Raw genomic sequence first — 20,488 nt, forward strand, 5'->3', positions numbered from 1 at the left:
ATTGTGTGGGTATTGGTTATTTTCTGTTGGAAACTAATTTGAATCCCTTTCCTTGAGTCAGCTCATTTAATTTAGACCGGGTCAGCCCGTTTAAGTTAGAGGGCTTTTTTCCTGTGTGGTGTGTTTTATACTACAAAAAAAAGTTAAAGTTTAATAGTTAAAACAGTTTTGTGTTCCTATCTAGATAGTTTAAAATATGACTGATGTTGTTACAGTTGTGTAATTTTCTTTGAAATGTTCTAGGTGCTCCCAGAAAATGTCTTTGACGGATGGTCATACCGAATGTGTCTATTGCCTTGGAGCTGTACATTTACAGCAGTTGTGCTTCATATGCTATTCTTTTAGTTCGAGGGTTCTCCTTGAAAGAAAAAAATAAGCTCATACTAAGAGGATTGTTAAAGGTTTCATTTTTGGAAGTCTTAGAAGGTCAGAGTGCATTAAAGAAAACCTCTTCCCCTCATTTTAGATATGAAAAGTTAGTAAAAGATCTTCATCTTTGTCAAATCAATCTGGACCTTCAAAACAAAATTTCAAAAATGTCATCGAACCCGAAATCCCGTCATGCCCAAAGAACCTTCTAATTCGGCTCCTCCTGTTTTGGAACCGATGGTACAACAGTCTCAGAGCCATGTCCCCTGTCCTGGAGCTGGTTTCTCTGACTTTAAGGTCACCTATATTACAAAGATTGAGATCTCCTGCCCCCTCTTCTCGGTCTTCCAGGAGTTTGTCAGAAGAAGAAGATGTGGATCATTTGGTGTGGTGGCTCTTCAGTACACCAGCACTAACCAAATTATTGTCTGAACTGACCCAGTGGAACCGAGGGGACCTTACCCCATCATTATCGATTCCCACCTCGGAGCCGGAATGCATGGAGCTGATAGTAGTGGAACTGTCGGAGCAGAGACCTACTGCAGGATCTACGGCTCCAACTTCTGCTCCAAGCTCCTCTGTGCCATCCAAGCTCGAGGAGTCTAGGAACCGACACTGTCCAGTCGGATCCAGGGAGGACAGTCAGATCAGACAGTTGTCAGATCCGAACTTGCATTTTCGGGCCCCGGCATGGGTGAGCTCGGCTCCTACATCAGCTTCGGAGCCAACACCCTTGGTGCCGGGGAAGCCTTCTAGTTCTTCGGAACTGGGAGCTTCATCGGGTCATGGGCGTGGGGGCTTTCAAGACAATGAGAATGCTGTCCCCATGAGCAGCCCCACTCTCAGATCCAGTCATTCCTCCCTGAAAGGCACTGGTGTCCATCTCAGCACAACTGATTCCACACAGATGTGGACACCCAAGGCCTCAGGATGCCCCAGTGGGTGAATCCTTCTCTTCCGAAACCTCTCCAGAATGCCCTTCTGAAGAGGTCTCTTTCAAGAGGAAGCATTTGGACTTCCCAGAGGAGTCAATCACATCAGACACAGACCTCGATGAGTCAGAAGGGTCCCCACGGTCGCCCTCTGAGGAGGTCTCCTTTGCAGACATCCTAGAAATCCTTAAGCAGAGAGGCGGCTGGAAGCCCAACAACTCTTCTAATGAGGAGTCTGTCTACCTGAGGCCTCTTGGGTCTCACCCTTCCATCACTTGGGTGTCTCCGCCTTTCGATGAACTTATGGATTTAGTTTGTCGAAAGGCGTGGAAGTCTCTAGATTCAGTGGAGCCTGTTTCCTGAGGCCAAATAAATTCATCACGTCCCCCTAGGATAAAACCTTCCTTACAAAAGGTATCCCAGTAGATGCTATGGTGATGGTGGCAGCCACCAAGGAGGAGTTGTCAGAGACGTCCATTTCTGTCCATCCCCGAACAAAGAGTCGTGTATGATGGACAGATATGGAAAGCTCATGTTTTCTTCAGTGACCTTTACTCTCAGGTCCCTGAATTATATTACATACTTCACCAGGTTACAGAGACATCTCCTGAAGGAGTGTGGAGATACTCTCCCGGGTTCAGTAGCTGTGGGGGTAACAGATAAAGTGTCCTCCCAGCTCTCCACCTTAAATTCAGTAGTTAATTCATCCATGAGGCTTGTTTCTTAATAAGCCGATGGAGCGAGTAGGGCAGCGGCTTCAGAAATTTCCCTTAGGAGACATTCCTGGATGCGCTTGTGTAACTTTGCAGAACCCTTCAAGTTATTTTTCATTAATGCCCCTGCAGCTCATCCTTGTTCGGGCCTAAGGTCAAAGACACACTAACCGGGTGTGAACAGGAAGGAAAAGCTCTCTCTTCTGTTGGCGACCATTTTTCCACACCTTCTAGGCCTTATGCTAAAGGTCAGAAGGGAGGAAAAATGTGGTTTTGAAAATCCCAGACAGTTTTTCAAGACACACGTGGTGAGCCTTCCCCCAGGGGCAGAAGTGGAAGCAATAATGGAAGACACCAGCCACGTGGCAGAGGGGTCCGCAGAACCAGGGAGACAGAGAATCCTACTTTGGTAGGCCCTTTCAGCCCTCCTGAAAGGAGGCCCATCTGTCCTTTTCTGGAGGCAGTCAGCATTCGATTATCCTTGTACCCAGATGCCTGGCTAAAAATAACAAAAGACAATTGGATACAAAGTATCACATCCAGAGGTTACTTAGTACCCTTTTCAATTCCCCCCCACACATAAAAAAACATTTCAGATGTTCCACCCAGTCACAGTCACAGGAAACAAGCAACCCTAGAAATACAGAAGTTGCTGAAAAAAAAGAGTCATCCAACCGGTCCCTGCAGACCAGATAGGATCTGGGACTTACTCAAGGTTTTGAAGAAAACAGGGGACTGGCAACCCATACTGGATCTCAGCAGACTGAACAAATCTGTAAAAAAGACAAAGTTCTGGATGGTTAACACTACAGTTGATACGTCCTTTTCTAGGAAAAGACAATTGGATGTGCTCTATAGACCTCCAGGATGCGTACTACCACATAAAAATGGACAGGCCATCCAGGAGTCATCTGCGCTTTTGGCTGGGAGACAGTCACTACCAGTTTAGAGCTCTGCTCTTTGGTTTCACTACAGCCTCCAGAGTGTTAACCAAATGTATGGCAGTAGTTGTGGCTCACATGAGGCTTTTAGGATTCTGAGTGTTTCCATATCTAGACTGATTCCTAGCCGCCACCACCAAGCATCTACTAACAGAAGCAAGACACACCACTCTGATTCTTTGTTCTCGTCTAGGGATCACAGTAAACTACGTAAAATGTGCCTTATTGCCATGTCAACATATCATTTTTATAGGCGCAGATTTAGACACTACAAAAATGATGGTAAAGCTTCCAACAGAGAGTAAAAGCCCTTCAGGTGCAGATTCTAGACCTTCTTTTCAAAAGGAAGACTCAAGCAAGGACAGTTCTAAAAGTACTAGACACCATGGCAGCAGCTATAAATGTAATTCCCTTAGTGCAGCATGAGAATTCTACAGTGGCTGCTGTTTACTCACTGGTCCATGCAGGAACTTCCAATGTCACACCAGATTATGTTAACAGAATGTTGCAGGAAAGACCTTCGTTGGTGGCTTCACTCCCATCAAGTCACGTTAGGTCGACCTTTTGTTCTTCCACAACTGCTTGCCACAGTGACCACAGATGCTTCCCAGATGGGGGGGGGGGGGCATTATCAGGGAAGAACAGTCCAAGGCACTTGGCAGGATCACGAGGCCCACTTGCACATCAATGTCCTTGAGATGAGAGCAGCGCTTCTTGCGTTGCAAGCATTCCAAGACTCTTTTCCACTAGGAATGATTGTGAACCAAACGGACACTATGTCAGTGGTATGGTATATAATCAAACAAGAAGGAAACAGATCTTACCCCCTTTGTCGAGAGGCCCTGAGAATATGGCAGTGGGCAACCTCCTTCCCACGCTTTCTGGTAGCAACACATATCCTGAGGAAATCCAACGTGATAGCAGACAAACTCAGCAGAGCAGTTCAAGTTGACAAGCTTGGCTGCTCCGATTCCAAGCATAGCCAGGCTACCTAATCTTTCACCCTCAGTGCAACATATCCTGATTTCTTCTCACAAAGCCTGTACGAGAAGATTATATCTCAGCAAATGGAAAAGATTTTCCTTCTGGTCCTTAAAACATCATATTGACCCTTTCTCTGCACCTATATCTTTTATACTGGGATTTTTATCAGAGCTTTTTAATGACGGAGCAGCTGCAGCTACTATTGGAGTACAATTGGCAGCAGTCTCAAATTTTCATTTTGGAGGAGGGGGCAGAATGTTATGTCCCACAGACTTTGTAAAGCTTTATTGAGAGGTACTAACCTGTTAAGACCACCCATTAAACCACCTCTACCTTCATGGAACCTAAATTTTGTATTATCCCATATAACCCCCCCCCCCCCTTTGAGCCTGCATCATCCTGTGACTTGAAGTTCATAACCTGGAAGACGATTTTCTTACTGGCTATCACTTCAGCTAGGAGAGTTTCAGAATTACAAGCATTATCTATCAAACCTCTGTATATGCTGTTTTACAATGACAGAGTCTCACTGTGCACAAACCCATCATTTCTGCCAAAAGTATGCTCAGAATTAAACTTAAATCAGTCCATAGACTTACCATTTTTCCCCCAAGTATGGCAATAAGGCAGAATACATGTTACACCAACTTGATGTACATAGACAATTATGTTTCTATTTACACAGAACAAAGAATGTTAGGAAGACTGATCAGTTGTTTGTATCCTTTTCAGACTGCAAGAAAGGGGCTTCAGTAGCAAAAAACACTATCCAGATGATTGTCAGACTGCATCTCATTTACCTATCAGTCAGTGACTAAACAACTTCCAGACAAAATAAAAGCTCATTCTACCAGGGCTGTTTCGACCTCTTCTGCCTTTCATGCAAAATTGCCAATTGATACCATTTGTGTGGCAGCAACATGGTCAAGGCCTCATACCTTTATCACTCATTACAAAGTGGATTTGGCCTCCAGGGACAGGGCCTCTTTTGGATCCACTATCCTGGGTAATGTTTTCCCGTGAGCCACCCAAGAAAGATGGTGCTAGGGACTCTGTCCCACAAGTACAGAATGAAGGTGAGATAGGACAACTTCACATAAAATAATTATGTACTCACCATAACACTCCACGTGAGTTGACCATCTCACCTTCATTCTTATATACCACCCTCCTACCCCCAGCCTTTTTTAGCTCCTAGAGGATTGAGAGGTTGCTATTTGGCATCTGATATTCTCTGACCTTTTTCTTGGCTTGTAGAGTAATGAAGAATTTTTATTTACGCATATTAGTATACCAGCAAACAAGATTTGGGGAATGCCCTAGACATCATGGGATAGGGAGTAAGCCACAAACTAGTTGGAGACCTCGAGCTTTTGGAAACGGCCGAGTCAGAAATGAGGATCGCTTCCGAACCCACAAGTACAGAATGAAGGCGAGATGGACAACTCACATAGAACGCTATGGTGAGTACATAACTTCTTTTTTCGGGAGTGTAATGAGTTGATAGTTACAAAAAAGATATGTGATGTATGTAAATGGAAAAACTGTTACTATGGTTTGTTTTCTTTTCTGTTAATGTATGTTTGCCTGGGTCTTAAGTTATAATTTAATAAAGGTGTTTAAAATCAAAGGAGGAGTTGTAGCTGATAAAAAAAAAAAAAAAAAAAAAGTTGAAGGAATTTATTCAGGAGATGAAGATGGCGTGGGTTAATTTTGACAAGCTGATTCTCCCCGTAGAGCAAAGTGCTTTAGAGTTATGTTATTTGAAGAGATACTTTAGAGTTGAGGCTCATATTACATGAGACAGAAGGTTATAAATGAAAGTTGCAAGGGGTGATAATAAAACGGGGGGGAAATTTGAAAAAGTGGATTTTTCATCTAGTGGCACTAGGTGGTAGCCTGATTTGTATAGTTTGGGGAAACACATTAGAGATTCCTGCAAGTAGTTGTTTTTTTGGTTGGAGGTCTTATTAATCAGCTTACCTTGTTTTTTTAGTGCCTTTATAAATTCTATAAAGTTGAGTGACTTTTGGCTCACTTCTACAAAGTGAAGAATTTTTATTGAATAATCACTCTTTTATAGGCTGTTTAAAGTACCCTGTTGTAAGTTTGTGGTAACACCACTCCAGACACTGTTTTACTGTGCTTTTACATTAGGAGGACTAGGATTATTCATCTTGTGACAGTAGGTGTTTGCCTGGTCTGTCTGAGTTGAGAAGCATACAAATGGGCTGTAAGTGTAATCGTTTTATTGGTCAGAGGGCTCAGTCAGTTTTCTATATTTCTAGTGCTGGTATAAATTTCATGCATTTACATGGAGCTGCTCATTGTGCCAGTACCCTGTACAGATGCAAACAGCTGGAATCATTGCTTATTTTCATTATACTGTGAAACTGTACAGTGCTAGTTACCTTATTATAGCACTCAGCACTATTACTGCTCAGAGTGTATCTAATTTGGTGCTGGGCTGCATCACTGGTTAGGTTAGCTGCAGATTACTCCATGTAAGCACCCTTCTCTCATCCAGTTACAAATACCCTGCACTCCTATCCTTTCAAGTACAAATTAGGACCTGCAACCATGGATGGACACTTTTCTGTTATCTCTGCGCCCAGATTGGTGGAAATGGGCATCCTGAGGCAATGTAACAATTGCCTTATGTACACTGACAGCCACATAACTCTTGAATAGACAAATACAGAATGTAAGAGAGGTAGTTACACATTGACACTGGAGGCTAGACTCTCATATACAGAGATGAAAAGAAAAACAGTAAACAGGTGGTCAGCAACTCACACACATCACTCACCACACCCACAAAGGACCACACACAGACCCACATAAGTGGAGGTGCTCACATGTAACTTGCACAAACCTCAAAGGTCTCTGAGGTGCAGTTCTCAGAATCTCTGCATGTACACAAACAAGATAGTTCCCATCACAACACATAAAGCTACATCTCGTTGTGCCTCAGCTACCAAGCCCATAAAGCTAAACACTCCACAACCAATATTCTGATCATAGGATACTCCATTGTGAGGCACACTGATGTCCTCCTTACCAGGCTGGATAAGGGGAAGGTTGCATTTAGTTGCCTGTCAGGGGATGGGATTCGCCAGATCACACAAACACTCAGGTCACTTACCCCCAAGTACTAGTATGACTCAGTCATAGTCCATGTGGGCCCAAATGACCTGAGATGTACCTTTCTGGACTATATGAGAGAGACATGATTGACCTCTCAGAATGTGTGTCACAGGCAGGTATGAGCCTAGCTTTGAGCAGTATTCTCCCATCTCCAAGGATAATGCTACAGTACCAACAGAAAATTATTGACTTTAACAATTGGCATAGCTACTGGTGCCATTCCAAAGGGGTTCAATACTTGTTGGCCTGGGAAGATATGGTTGATAGGCCACACAGCTTTACCAGGGATGGTCTTCACCTGTCACCTCTTGGCTTTCAGATATTGACCAAAACATTATCCACCCCTATAGTGCCTTTTTTAGGCATTGTCAAACAGACAAACCTTTCACTATAACAAAGCTACTCAGGAAAAGCTAAAGGTGTTAGTACTCAATGCTGTAAGCCTCGACAAGAAATTGCACTGCCTGGAAGCTCTTCTCACCATGGAAACTGTTGATGTCTGTGTAGTTACTGAAACATGATTCAGAGCCACAAAAGCACTCCAGTGGTGCATGGCTATAATACGTTTCATAAATTCTGATCACCCACTGCAAAACTCGGGCCAAACCAAAAAGGGAGGGGGAGTGTCCATATTCATCAAGGACACCCACACCTCCAGGTTAGTGGCAACACGTGAAGCATCAGAGACCATCCAGGTGCAACTAACCGTAGGCAAAACTGCTATACAACTGATAGCATGTTACAGACCACCCTCCCAATCTCAGGAACCCCATTCAGCCTTCCTGAAGACATTGGAGGATATGAATGTCTCACCAAACACCATCATATTGGGAGACTTCAACTACCCTAGCATAGACTGGGTGCATTATTCTAGCCCAAAAACCCTAGCCCAAAGGTTCCTGGAATTCATAAATTAAAATGCAATGGAACAGCTAGTCACCTCTCCCACAAGGGGAGATAATATACTAGACCTGATCATCACAAACATGGGGACAAAGTGCTCCACACCGGAAGTATACCCCTCACTAGTGAGATCTGACCACAAACTAATCACCCTGGATATACATATCCCACCTCCACCCCCAACACAAAAGACTACAGTGAAACATTTCTCAAAAGCCAACTTTACACTTCTTAAAACTGAAATGGTATCCTTTAAGCCCACTGGGCCAGTGGAAACCACATCCCACAATGCTGAATCCTTCACAAATGCTTTCTACGGACATCTCCAAGAATGCATGGATTATGCAATCCCAAATAAAACCAAGACCCTCTCCACCAAGGGCAGGCGTCCTGTCTGGTGGACCCCAGCCATAAACAAATTGTATAACAAAAGAAGGAAGCTACTGCACGACAGAGCAAAATCCCATAAAGAGAAGGCATCTCTGATCAGCACTAGTAGAAAGCTACGTTCTCTCATAAAAACATCCAAGGCCAACTTTGAGAGAAAAATCGCTATGGACACTAAAGATAACCACAAGGCCTTCTTCTGCTATGTTAGAAACCTGGGCGGAAACCCTCAGATATGTTCAGAGTTAGTTCACAATGACAAAAAATACACTGAACCCACAGATATTGCCAACATTCTGGCAGACAGGTTCAGTGAAAATTTCTCCCCTGCCTCACCCCCAAAAGAAGAAATACTTATCCCAGCTGAATGTAATCTCCCTGTCATCTCAGATGTCCAGGTGAGAACCGCCCTCAGCAAAGCTAAAAACACAGCATCAATGGGACCTGACGGTATCCCGGGTTGCGTGCTACGTGAACTCCAAGAGGAGCTAATCCCGCTCATAAAAATGCTATTTAACCTTAGCCTTACTACAGGAGATGTACCTGAACACTGGCGTACAGCAACAGTAGTCCCACTCTACAAAGGAGGCACCTCTACAGACCCTGGTAACTACCACCCCATAAGCTTAACCAGCCTGGTCTGCAAAGCTATGGAAATAATCATTGTGGAACTCATAAACAGAGACATTGGGGACTTACAGACACTTGATCCCACCCAGTTTGGCTTTGTAAAGGGCAGATCCTGCCTTTTGAACCTGGTTGACTTTTTCGAAACAGTCACTAGAGCCATTGGCGAGGGCAAAGCAGTCCATACAGCCTACCTGGACTTGGCTAAAGCTTTTGACACAATACCCCACTCAGGCATCATAGACAAGCTCAACAGCTTAAATGTAAATCCATATGTCACAAGATGGGTTGCAAACTGGCTAAAGGATAGAACCCATAAAGTCAAAATCGCTGGAGCCATGTCAGACTCAAAGCCAGTCACAAGTGGTGTCCCACAGGGCTCTGTCCTGGGACCCCTCTTGTTCGGCATTTATTTCTCAGATGTGAAAGCAAACATGGGAGGGTTGTGGCTGACAAAGTTCGCAGATGACTGCAAACTAGGCGCCATGGTCGATACACCAGCTGACACATACATCCTACAGAAAGGCCTCACTGAAACGGACAACTGGTGCCGGAGTCATGGCCTTAAACTAAATGCCAAAAAATGTATAGTCATCCCCTTTGGAAAAAACAAAGTACCCACAAATTATCACATAGACGGTAACCCACTGAGTATGGAAAAACTAATCAGAGATCTGGGGACCCAAGTCGATAGTGACCTCTCATTTGACACCCACATTGCCAAAGTGGTTAGAAAGACTTTCTACCTTCCCCACCTTATCATGAAGGGATTCACATCCAGATCAAAGGAGGTCATTGTACCCCTATACTCCTTCCTTATCAGGCCCATGATTGAGTACAATGCCCCATTTGGTATGTACCTCACCCGGCACTTGCAACAGCTAGAGAGACCCCAAAAGTACCTCACCAAGAGGATCAAGGGTCTCCAACATATGTCATATGCTGCCAGACTAAAGAAACTCCAGCTCTATTCAGTAGCATACCACCTACTCAGAGGTGATCTGTGCCTGACGTACAAGGCCATATCCAATCAGGAATTGATGGACATGCTCCACCTCAAAAAATCCAAATCCATCAGAACCACAAGAGCTAAAGATTTAAACCTCAGCACAAATATGAATAGGACATGCTGGAGGGACAGATTCATAACTCAGAGGCTTCCCATACTCTGGAACAGAATCCCAGTTCATGTTAGGCAGAGCCCCTCACTGACTCTCTTCAAGAGAAATCTTGACGAGTGGATGGGAGATTGTAGGTTTACCCCAGGGGTCATCTCTGTGTCACTACTAGACAGAGGCACAGTAAACTAATTCTATTATGTAAGGGGGTCTTCACTGTGTCACTACTAGACAGAGGCACAGTATTCTAAATCTATTCTGTACACTTTTGTACCATTACATGGGGTGGCAAAAGCCACATCACTATGGCTAGGCTTATAAATGCCCCAGGGCAGATAGCCTAGTACTAAACTATGAAACTATGAAACATGAAAGGGCAAAAGTTGAGATGTATATATTTACATAAGGGATGAGCACACTTCAAGGCTGGTCAAACAATATGACATGCTTGAGCTACTCCATGTCCAACTAACCACAGGAAAAATCCATTACCATATTCTTGCTAGCTACAGGTCCCCCACTGTGGACCAGAAAACCCATGCAGCATACCTAAGGTTACTAGACTCTCTCACCATCCAGCCAGGTACCATACTCATGGGTGATTTTAACTACCCATCCATTAACTGGGTGCAGGCCCAAAGATTTCTTAACTTTGTAAATTCAAGTGCACTGGAGCAGCTAGTCTGCATTCCAACTAGGGGAACAAATATCCTACAGCAGGTACTCACAAATATGGAAGAATGCTGCACCCCCACCCCCACCCCAACCGTGATGTCCTTACAGGTAAGATCAGGTCACAAAGCAGTCTCCCTTGAAATAAAGGTAAAACTAGTCCCCCCACCTAACCCCAAAAACATTAAAAACTTCTCTAATGAAAATGACCCCTATTAAGGGAAGGCATAGCTAGTTTCTAGACTCCCCCATATCCAGAAAAGAGAGAAACCTATGCAGAGGCATAATTCAAAAACCCTGTATGATCATATAAACAACTGCATAGAAACAGTACATAAACCCTGGTCAAACTGCAAAAACAAGCCATCCTGGTGGACTCCTGGTATTAATAGGATGCATAACAAAAGAAAGAAAATCCTAGTGAGAAGTAAGAGGGAATGTGTGCAACAGAGCAACATGTCCCTCATTAGTGTAAACAAGTGAATCAGGGAACTAGTCAAGTCTCTGAAAGCAGACTTTAAGGTAAAAATAGCCTTCAGAGCTAAGGGTAATCATAGGAAATGTTTCAGTTATTTCCACAGTCTTTATGGCAACACCCAACAGTGTGCAGAATTAATTGTGGGTGGCAGATCCTATATGCAGCCAGAAGGTATAGCAAATCTGGCGGCCAATGGATACAGCCTCAGATTTCACTTCCCCATCACCCCCCAGTCCTCCCCAAGAAATAACCTCCACAACCCTCTGCCAATTATCACCAAAGAACAGGTTCCCACTGCGGTGTTTAAAGCTAAAGACACTGCTTCATTATGGCCTGACAATATACTTGGTTACCTCTTAAACGGCTTAAATCAGGAATTATCAAGCTCTGTAGAATCTGTATTTAACCACAGCCTGTGGACTGGTTTTGTCCCAGTAGAGTGGAGAACAGCCTACCTCAACCTAGCCAAGGCATTCTGCACAATTCCCACTGAAGTATTATAAATAAACTGACAAAACTGGGCATAAATCCATGTGTCATCAGATGGATAGCCATGGAATCATGGACAGGACACATGGTCAAAGTGGGTGAATCCAGATCCAACACGAGTTTGTTTACTAGTCATGTGCCACTGGGATCACAAATGTTCTGAATATACTTCTCTGAAGTCAAGGCTAATGTGGAGGGCCTCTGGATGACAAAGTTTGTTGATGACTGCAAGCTGGGGGCAGTCACAGAAACCTTCAATGATGTAGATATCCTTTAGGAAGGTCTAGATTAGACAAATGATTGGTGCCACAACCATGGCCAAAAACTGAATGCAGGAAAGCACACTATAATACCCTTTGAGAAATCAAATACCCCTGCAAATTACAACATCAATATCACAACCTTAGAGTAGATTCAGAGATGAGAGAGCTAGGTACAAAGATAGATAGCATCCTGAACTTTGACCGCCATGTGTCCACAGTGGTGAGGAAATCCTTTTATGTGGCTCAACCTATAAGTAAAGGTATGGCATCCAGATCCAAGAAAATTATAATACCACTGTATTCAGCCCTCATTAGGCCAATAATCAAGTACACTGTGTGATTTGACATGTACTTGACTAGGCAATTATAGCAGCTGGAGCAACCTCAGAAGTTCCTCACAAAGGAAATACAGGGTGTAAACAACATAAACTATGCAGATAGACTAAAAGGTCTATCCCTTTGGTCTGTCTTCTACCGATTATTAGGGGGGGTGACCTATGGCTGACTTACAAGACACTCACAAATCCAGCCCTGATGGAGCTGCTACACATCCAAAAAAAAATAGCATGAGGGTCACCAGATCTAGGGATCTAAACTTGGTCAGCGACTCAAACAAAACATGCTGGAGAGACAGATGTGTGTGTCAGATTGCCCTTTCTTTGAAACAGACTTCCTTCCCTGGCCCTCTTCAAACATAGTTTGGATCAATGGATGGGGAATCGCAAATTCACACCTGGGGTAGTGCCTGTGTCCCTTATGGACAGGGGTAATTTGTAAGATACTTAATGCACAGGCACAAATCCATGCCATCCTCTTACCCCTATGGGCCCTATATCGGGCAAAATTGGGTTATATTGGCTAGGCTTGTAAGGGCCCTTAAGTCATTAGCCTAGTGATCTCCTATGAACTTATGTGCCTCCTGACATCTGCTTGCCCCTCTGGGGTGGCGATAGTAAGGAGACATTGGAAGGACTTTGAGTTTGGCACTGATGTGTTTGCGTCTGCTGCTGCAAATGATGATTAGAGCATTCTCCTTTCTAGTGGCTCATTTGTCTAAAGTTGTGACAAGCTGCCTCCCAATTTGATTTTTTGGAAAATTTGTTGCGCTTTCTATAGTCTTCCTACCTCTGCTTCTGCCCCTTCTTTTAAAAATCTGTATTTGTAATTACATGAGCTTTTCTTCTACATCTATTTTTTTTTGTCGACAATCCCTATAGTGCTGTGCATATTGTTAATTTGTCTACCTCCTCTTCCTGCCACATTACCTGGTGCTGTTTTATTAATGCATATACATTTGGTAACTGTCTGTGTGCAAAGGCAGACTTTTAAAGTAGCCTTAGTATTTACAATCGATTCTACGATGCCATAATGTGCAGAAAATACTTTCCTAAGTCTCCCAAAGTAGTCACCTGGTGTTCTTCCCTTACCTTGTTTACTTGCAGTAATTTTCTCCTAATTTGGTTTAACGTGACATCTTTCTATAATTTCTTTTAAGAGGTTATCTCGCACAAGGGTCCTTGTCTGGGGCCAGTACGGCCTTTCCCTTTAATTTTTCATACAAATCAGCAATGACTATGGCTTTTAACAGTTGCCTTAAGTCTTCCAGGATGGGTTCATATATTTGAATAACAATACTCAATTCTTCTTTGAACTTTTGTGGGTCTTGCCTTATTTTCAGCAAGGTTTTGACTGCAGTATGTAAATCAATGTGTCCAAGGTCGGTGGACTAATGCCATATACCCAGCAGGATGTGGTACCTGAGGGGGGTATAAGAAATCATCCTTTATTCGTTCTTTTTTCTGTAACTTGTCTTGTCTTTGAGCAAGTAAGGTGTACTTTTTTATTTTGCTGTTCTACCTTGTCTTATTTTTCCTGGGCTGTCCTCACTGTCTGAGTTGGAAGGTAACCCAGGAAAAACGGAGCTAGAAAATTTAGGTTTAGGTGAGGATGTTGCTGTGCATAGAGGTGCACAAGGTGTAATGGGTAAAGATAAAGTTTGCCGTGGAGTTGTCTGGATTACAGACCTGGGAGATGACCTGTCGAGATGAATGATGAAAGAAAGGAAGCTAATTGTCTTTGCCTAAAGATTCCACTTTTCAACTACCATCTAATCCTTTGAAATTACTGAGCATAAAGGAGCAGTGTTACATGCTTTTATTGTACTTTTAAGTTCCTTAACTTGCTACAACAGTTTTTCATTTGCATCTTTTAACCCTTTTATTGTGGATTTTTGTTCCCTCTTGAAGGTTTCTATATACTAATCATTATAATTATTCCATTGATCAGATTTTATCTTTTAACATTTTTTTTTCCAATTGTGTTCTTAAGTTCAGTGTTTTAGTTCTGTCAAAAGTACCATTTTCATGGAAACATAAATCTGGGGTTGGCTTGCTTACTTTATGCCATTCTTTTATATACTGGCAGGAATTTGCCCCATATTTATGATACATATAATAAACTGGAGAACCAGTTGATGGTTCAATAATTTTACTGCCTGTCATATCCACTTTATTACTCTCTCTTTGTTTTGTGTTTTTTTTCTCTCTCTCTTTTTTTCAAAGCTCTGTTTCCATGAAATATGCAAACTCATACACATTCACTCATTGCAGGGCCCCTCCCTACTATGTATTTTAGACTGAAACCCAATTCAGTTTTGTTGCTGGGCCCCTCATAGTCAAATTACACTGCATATTGCACTGCCCCTGTAAAGACCCTACTTGAACCTTGCCTACCCTGCCCCCCCCTTTAATTTTTCTCAATCCCTACCTACTCCTACCTCTTCTCCCCCTTCTTTCTGCCACTGTTTCTCACTGATACCTACCACTATTCTATATTTCTAGACTCCCCTGTCTGTTGACCTTTTCCCTTCCACTATACTCCATTCTTCACTCTATGCTTCTACCTCCAGTCTCTCCCGCATCTTTTATTCTATACCCCTCCTCTTCATTTCACATTGTGCCTGGATCACTCTCTCTCTCTCTGACACCTGTACACCTCCCTACACATATGCATAGCTTAGTAATTTCCCATTCCAATGTATTGATTTTTAATGTGCAAATAGTGTTTGTAAGGCTCATAAATGAAACTTTCAATGTTTAATATTTCTGCTTTTCATACATTGTACAAAAGGTGTTAGGAGGGTGGCCTAATGGTTAAGGTGTTTGCCTTACAAACACATTTGCCTTACAAACACAAGGTACAGGGTTTGAATCTCACAGGGGATAATTGACTAGGCTGAAAATGGCTCGCAAGGGCAGTTAGCCTAGTACTAACCTATGAACCTATAATCTATTTTTGTTGTATGTTCCTCCTCATGATTGTATGTTTAAAGGCTGTATTGATTGTAAGTGTAAATACTTTGATTGTAAAAATAAAAAAAATATTTTCTGTAATGGAGCTTTTCTCCTCGGGTCTCTGCTGAAAAGGGCACTTGCCCACCCAGACCAACCTGGTTAACAGATGTCAAATAAATAAATAAAATATCATGTATTTAAACCTCACAATTGTGAATATTAACCTAATCATAGAAAGCATTCACCAGCACAAATAAGTAATGTGCATGCAATCCAATGCTGCATTAGCATCACTGAACCTTGCAGAAACTTGAAGGCAAAAATGTAAGTTAAAAGTACTTACTGAGCTGGGCACCCAATATTTCTCAAAGAGACCCTTGTCACAGGCTTCAGTGATATCAGCCAAACAGATAGTTGTTATAAAACCTAGATGAACATCTGCATCACTATACCAACTGAAACAGAAATTTGTTACTTTTTAATTCATGCAACTATAAAGTTCGAAATAAAGACCGTCAAAGATTCTGGATACAAGCACATTATTTATTAAAACAGTATCATGATAATGAATATCTCAATATAGTGAGATTCAGCCATATGCACAGTCATTCGTTCTTTTATACCTTCCTAACCGAAAAAAAAGAGTGTTCATATGAAGTTGAAGGCTGTCATACCTGATAAAATTTGTTTGCACACATTGTCAAGGCTGGAAAGAGTAAACATTGCAAAATACGTGGAAAGGAGGACAGTTCAACAAATTTAATATGTTCGTATCTAGACATGTTTTGTGTGTTTACTTGAAACAGGCTTATCTCAAAGCGCATTTCGTGCAGAGCACTGGATACATGAACTTTGTAATGTCTACATAGATAGAATAAAACATTTACCATCTGCTTTTAATGGCTTAAAAGTGCCAAGCTGACCTTCGTTAAAAAGAATAACGTGGCACTACAGCAGCTTAAACTAGAATCTTAAGAAATGCAGACAATCCACTACATATATTTTCAAAGACGTTTAGTTCTGTTGAAGTTTTGCTGAGCAGGTTAGATGTGAAGGACAAGTAAATAGTACCTTCTGTGCATTAAAGAATTTCAGAAAACCTTCTGGTTATTTATATAATTTGATAATTAGATGCAGATTCAGTCACAAAACTGCCACTGTCTTCTTGGCTGAGCCACTTCAAAACTAAGTTATTACCCAATAATAATAATAATAATAATAATAATAATAAAAATCTTACTCAAAGCCATTTAATAACCATTCAATAGCCATTCTGCCAGGGAAGCTGCAACTTAGTGTGATTATGACATTGATTTTTCTATCAACGATATCTGGCCTATTGTACTGTGAATGAATGTTCTTACCCCCACTAGGCACCACAGTCTTAATATCCAGTGCAGGGGCGCAACTTTATCTGGACAGGAAAATATTAATGGCTTCCACAATCCAATTTACTTCCATTTTATATCTGAAATTCCACATTGATGTTCCGTAGGCCAAAGGGAAGTTAAGTAAGACATTCAAAAGTTATATAGCACCTATTGTAATTCCTACTACTTCAGAATGATGAATTATCATGAACTTACCCATGCAGCCCCACTTTTCTTTTTTGTCATAGAGACACTCCTTCTGTCGATTACTTTATTTTTGGATGTTTGTGTGAGAAAGAACAAAGGCAAGATGTGTTTGTCCCTTCCTTGTATTGACGGTCCTTGTAGCCAGTGTAACTGTTCTTGATGATAAGACCAGTAATGCAAAGCTTAGAATTCATTATTAATGTGATATGGGTGGAGTAAATATTTTCTTATGATCCATTGTCCTTGGAATGTGTAATTATTTAATGCCTGCAGTTTTTTTTCAGTTATACAGAGTTTACTTAATAACAAACTGTGATGTTTCATTGTTGTAGATATCAAAAAGTTGTATCGTCAGACTGGTGTGGAAAATGTGCCCACCACATTTCTCTTTACGGATACTCAGATTGCAGATGAATCATTTCTAGAGGATATAAATAACATCTTGAGTTCAGGTGAAGTTCCCAACCTGTATAAAGCCGATGAATTTGAAGAGGTATGTACCTCCCTTCAACACCCAGTGCCCTTTTGTGCTAAGAAATTGGCTGTTTAAACTTCACTTTTGTTTAGTATACAATAAACTACAGTACAGTAAAGTGTTCACTTATTTGTTTTCTTTCAAGTAGTATGCTTGATATTAATCACTATAACTAATCAGTAGTATTATCTAGAGAGGTTTACATGTGGAAGTAATTGTTACTGCCCAGGCGAAAGAGCACAGTTAGGTAGAATGCATGGAAATATTGACTGAAATTCAGTACAGACATTATAGATTTATGAGAAGAGCATGTAAAGCTGCCAGCTTAGGGAACAAGTTACTTTAGGTAGGTCAGTCTTTACAGAACTATCTTTGGTGCGGTGCTTATGTCTGGAAAGCAAGTCATAAATGTATCCTCGAATGTGGGCAAAACTTGTAAATTGCCACATATGACCTATTCTTGCACATTAAAAACAGGAGGATCTACTATTTTAAAGCCAGTATAGGCCAATGAACATGAGAAACAGTTCAGTTTGAAAGTACTTGAATTTGACAAGCAGCTCTGTATGTTAGGCAGAGATTTTGTCATTTATGCTTCATGAAAGGTGGTGACCCTCTGTAGTTATTGCTTGTGAGAGGTCTGTATGCTTGAAGATAAAGTATCCTTGCAGATGCTGAATGTTTAGCAAACATCGATGGAAATAAAATATATATGAGGAAACATCACCTGTTTTCTGTCTTTAACAGACAAGAAGTTGTAGACCAACTGGTAGATGTTTATCATTATGATCACTTCAGCAGTAGCTTTAACTATGTAGATTATACTCTACATAGGATAAAATAACCAGCTTCCAAAGCTTTAGAGTACCTTCCTCATGCCCAAACTGTTAGGCAGCTCAAGCTGAGCTGATTAAAATGTTGCGTTTGGGCACCAAGCCTTCCGAGATCTCTTTTGTGGGCTTTTGAAGATTGACTGTCTGCTAAAGCTGTTAAGTTGATAAGTTTCCTTTGGGGAAAAACATTCCACATTTTTTTTTCTTTTTTACTTTTAAAACCTATTTTTTTTTTCTGAAAAACTAATTTTAAGCTAGGAAAAGGTTTTTTTTTTTTTTTTTTGTTAACTATCTCATAACGTTTTTTTACTTTTAAATGAAAGTGCACTTTTTAATTTTGTGAGTAAAGGTTGTTTAAAACTACTTTTTCTGTGGATAAACTGTGTATGTTAAGTTGTCAATCTCGCCTTCATTCTTGCTGGATGGGTTCGGAGCCGATCCTCGGCTCCGACTCGGCCACTTACTAAGCTCGAGAGCTAATTTTACCAGCTCGAGGCAACCCTATATCCCATGATGCAAGGCGGAGACTATCCAGATCTCGTTTGCCGCTTCGCTTACGAGGTGCCTCTTTTACCAGCTCTAGGTAAGTTTTCTTCAAATTAAGACTTTTAGTCTCACCCCTTTTAAATTTAATTCCCTTAGTTGTTTTGTGAACCTTAACGTTTAATTTAACCCTATTCCCGTTAGTGTCCCCCCCCTTTTTTTTTTTTCGGGTTATTTATCCCTTTCCCTAGGTTAGGCCTTAAACCTCCCCCTTTCCTAATTTTTCCTGTCAAGGATTCTGTGTGTGTTTGAGTGTGTTGTATCCGTTTAGATTTATATTATTGGATTGGGTGTTATTTGTGTGTGTGTCTGTGTTTCCTCCTCGACACAGCTATGTCGAAGGACACAAAGGTCTCAGGCTTCAAGAAGTGTGACTCGTGCTGTCAGAAGATGTCTCTGACAGACGGTCACACTTCTTGTGTTTACTGCCTGGGACCTCTGCACCTGCAGGACTCTTGTGCTATCTGTCATGCCTTCAGCCCAAGAGTCCTGCAGGAGTGCAGAAATAAATTAATATTGAGGGGCTTATTAAAGCCTGAGAGCTCCCCGACTAAGTCGGCTCTGGGGAAGCCCTCGAAACCAGTTAAACCTTCGGCTTCAAGTCCCAAGCCATCGGCTACTGGTTCTTCTTCTTCAGTGTCGAGATCGGCTCTGGCCGGAGCCGATCCTTCTCTTTTAGAAGTCACAGTATCGGCTCCATCCGGCGCCGATACTGCCAGATCTGGGCACTCAGTGTCGGCTCCGGCTGGAGCCGACGTATCCTCGGCTCCTTCGGCTCCACCTATCTCTAAAAAGAGATCACGATCCCCCTCATTGGAATCGATACGTTCGGCTCCGAGATCACCCCTGCTCTCGGAGCGGAGCCATCGGAGCCGTTCTTCTCGGTCGTCCAGGCTGTCTGATCACGACCTCGAGAGTGTGGTGAGTAGACTATTAAAGTCTCAGGCATTGGCCCAAATGCTCCATAGCCCGTCTCAACAGACAGTAGCTATCACACATCCACCTAACATTCCTCCTTCAACTCTCTTACAGAGCTCGGAGCCGGAGCTCCTCGGAGCCGTGACTGTTGTAACTTCGAAGCCGATACCACCCCCCCTTTCGGCTCCGTCGTCCTCCGCTCTGATTTCCTCCTTGAGGCCTTCATTGGAGGGGATCCAGGCGTCTGGTCTCTCTCGTCGGCTCCGAGGGGGCGAGTGGCATCGGACCCTTGTCCGACCCCGTTCTCCCTCTCGGGGCTTCGGCGTTGGTGAGCTCAGCCCCAACATCTGCCTCGGAGCCTTCCCTGTCGGTGAGGCCTGGAGTTCCTATCTCTTCGGAGCGGGAACCTTCTGGCCTCTTTGACGGGGGAGCCTTCGAGGTGGTGAGGAATGTACTAGCCCCTGGGCGTAGTCAATGGTCAGTTCCATCAGCTCCTCCCACTACAGTGCCTGCTGACGTCTCTTCCCACTCTCTTGCTCCTGGACCCAGAGATCCAACGCCTCAGGTTTCCCCATTGGGAATATCTTCCTCTTCCGAGGCTTCTCCTGATCTGTCAGGTGAACCTTCGCGTAAGATGACATGTAAGAGGAAACATCTAGACTCCCCCGAGTCTATTACATCTGATACTGACTTGGATGAGTCAGAGGGATGCCCAAGGTCCCCCTTTGAGGATGTCTCTTTCTCAGACATCCTTGAATTCCTTAAGCAGAGGGGGAACTGGCCTTCCCTTAATCCTTCCGAGGACGAGTCAGTATACCTGGAGGCG

At 42.6% G+C, this 20,488-nt stretch overlaps 1 protein-coding gene across 1 annotated transcript in view; it reads left to right on the top strand.

Annotated features, from left to right (window-relative positions):
• DNAH2 (dynein axonemal heavy chain 2) overlaps positions 1-20,488 on the top strand; it is a 6,636,854-nt gene that overhangs the window by 4,432,867 nt on the left and 2,183,499 nt on the right. The window contains exon 57 of the mRNA XM_044077324.1: positions 17,226-17,386. Within this exon, the coding sequence (XP_043933259.1) occupies positions 17,226-17,386 (161 nt within the window). The remainder of the gene's footprint in view (positions 1-17,225; positions 17,387-20,488) is intronic.

Source organism: Protopterus annectens, chromosome 7.part0 (assembly GCF_019279795.1).
Source record: "Protopterus annectens isolate FY-2018-M chromosome 7.part0, PAN1.0, whole genome shotgun sequence".
NCBI classification, from domain to species: Eukaryota; Metazoa; Chordata; order Ceratodontiformes; family Protopteridae; genus Protopterus; species Protopterus annectens.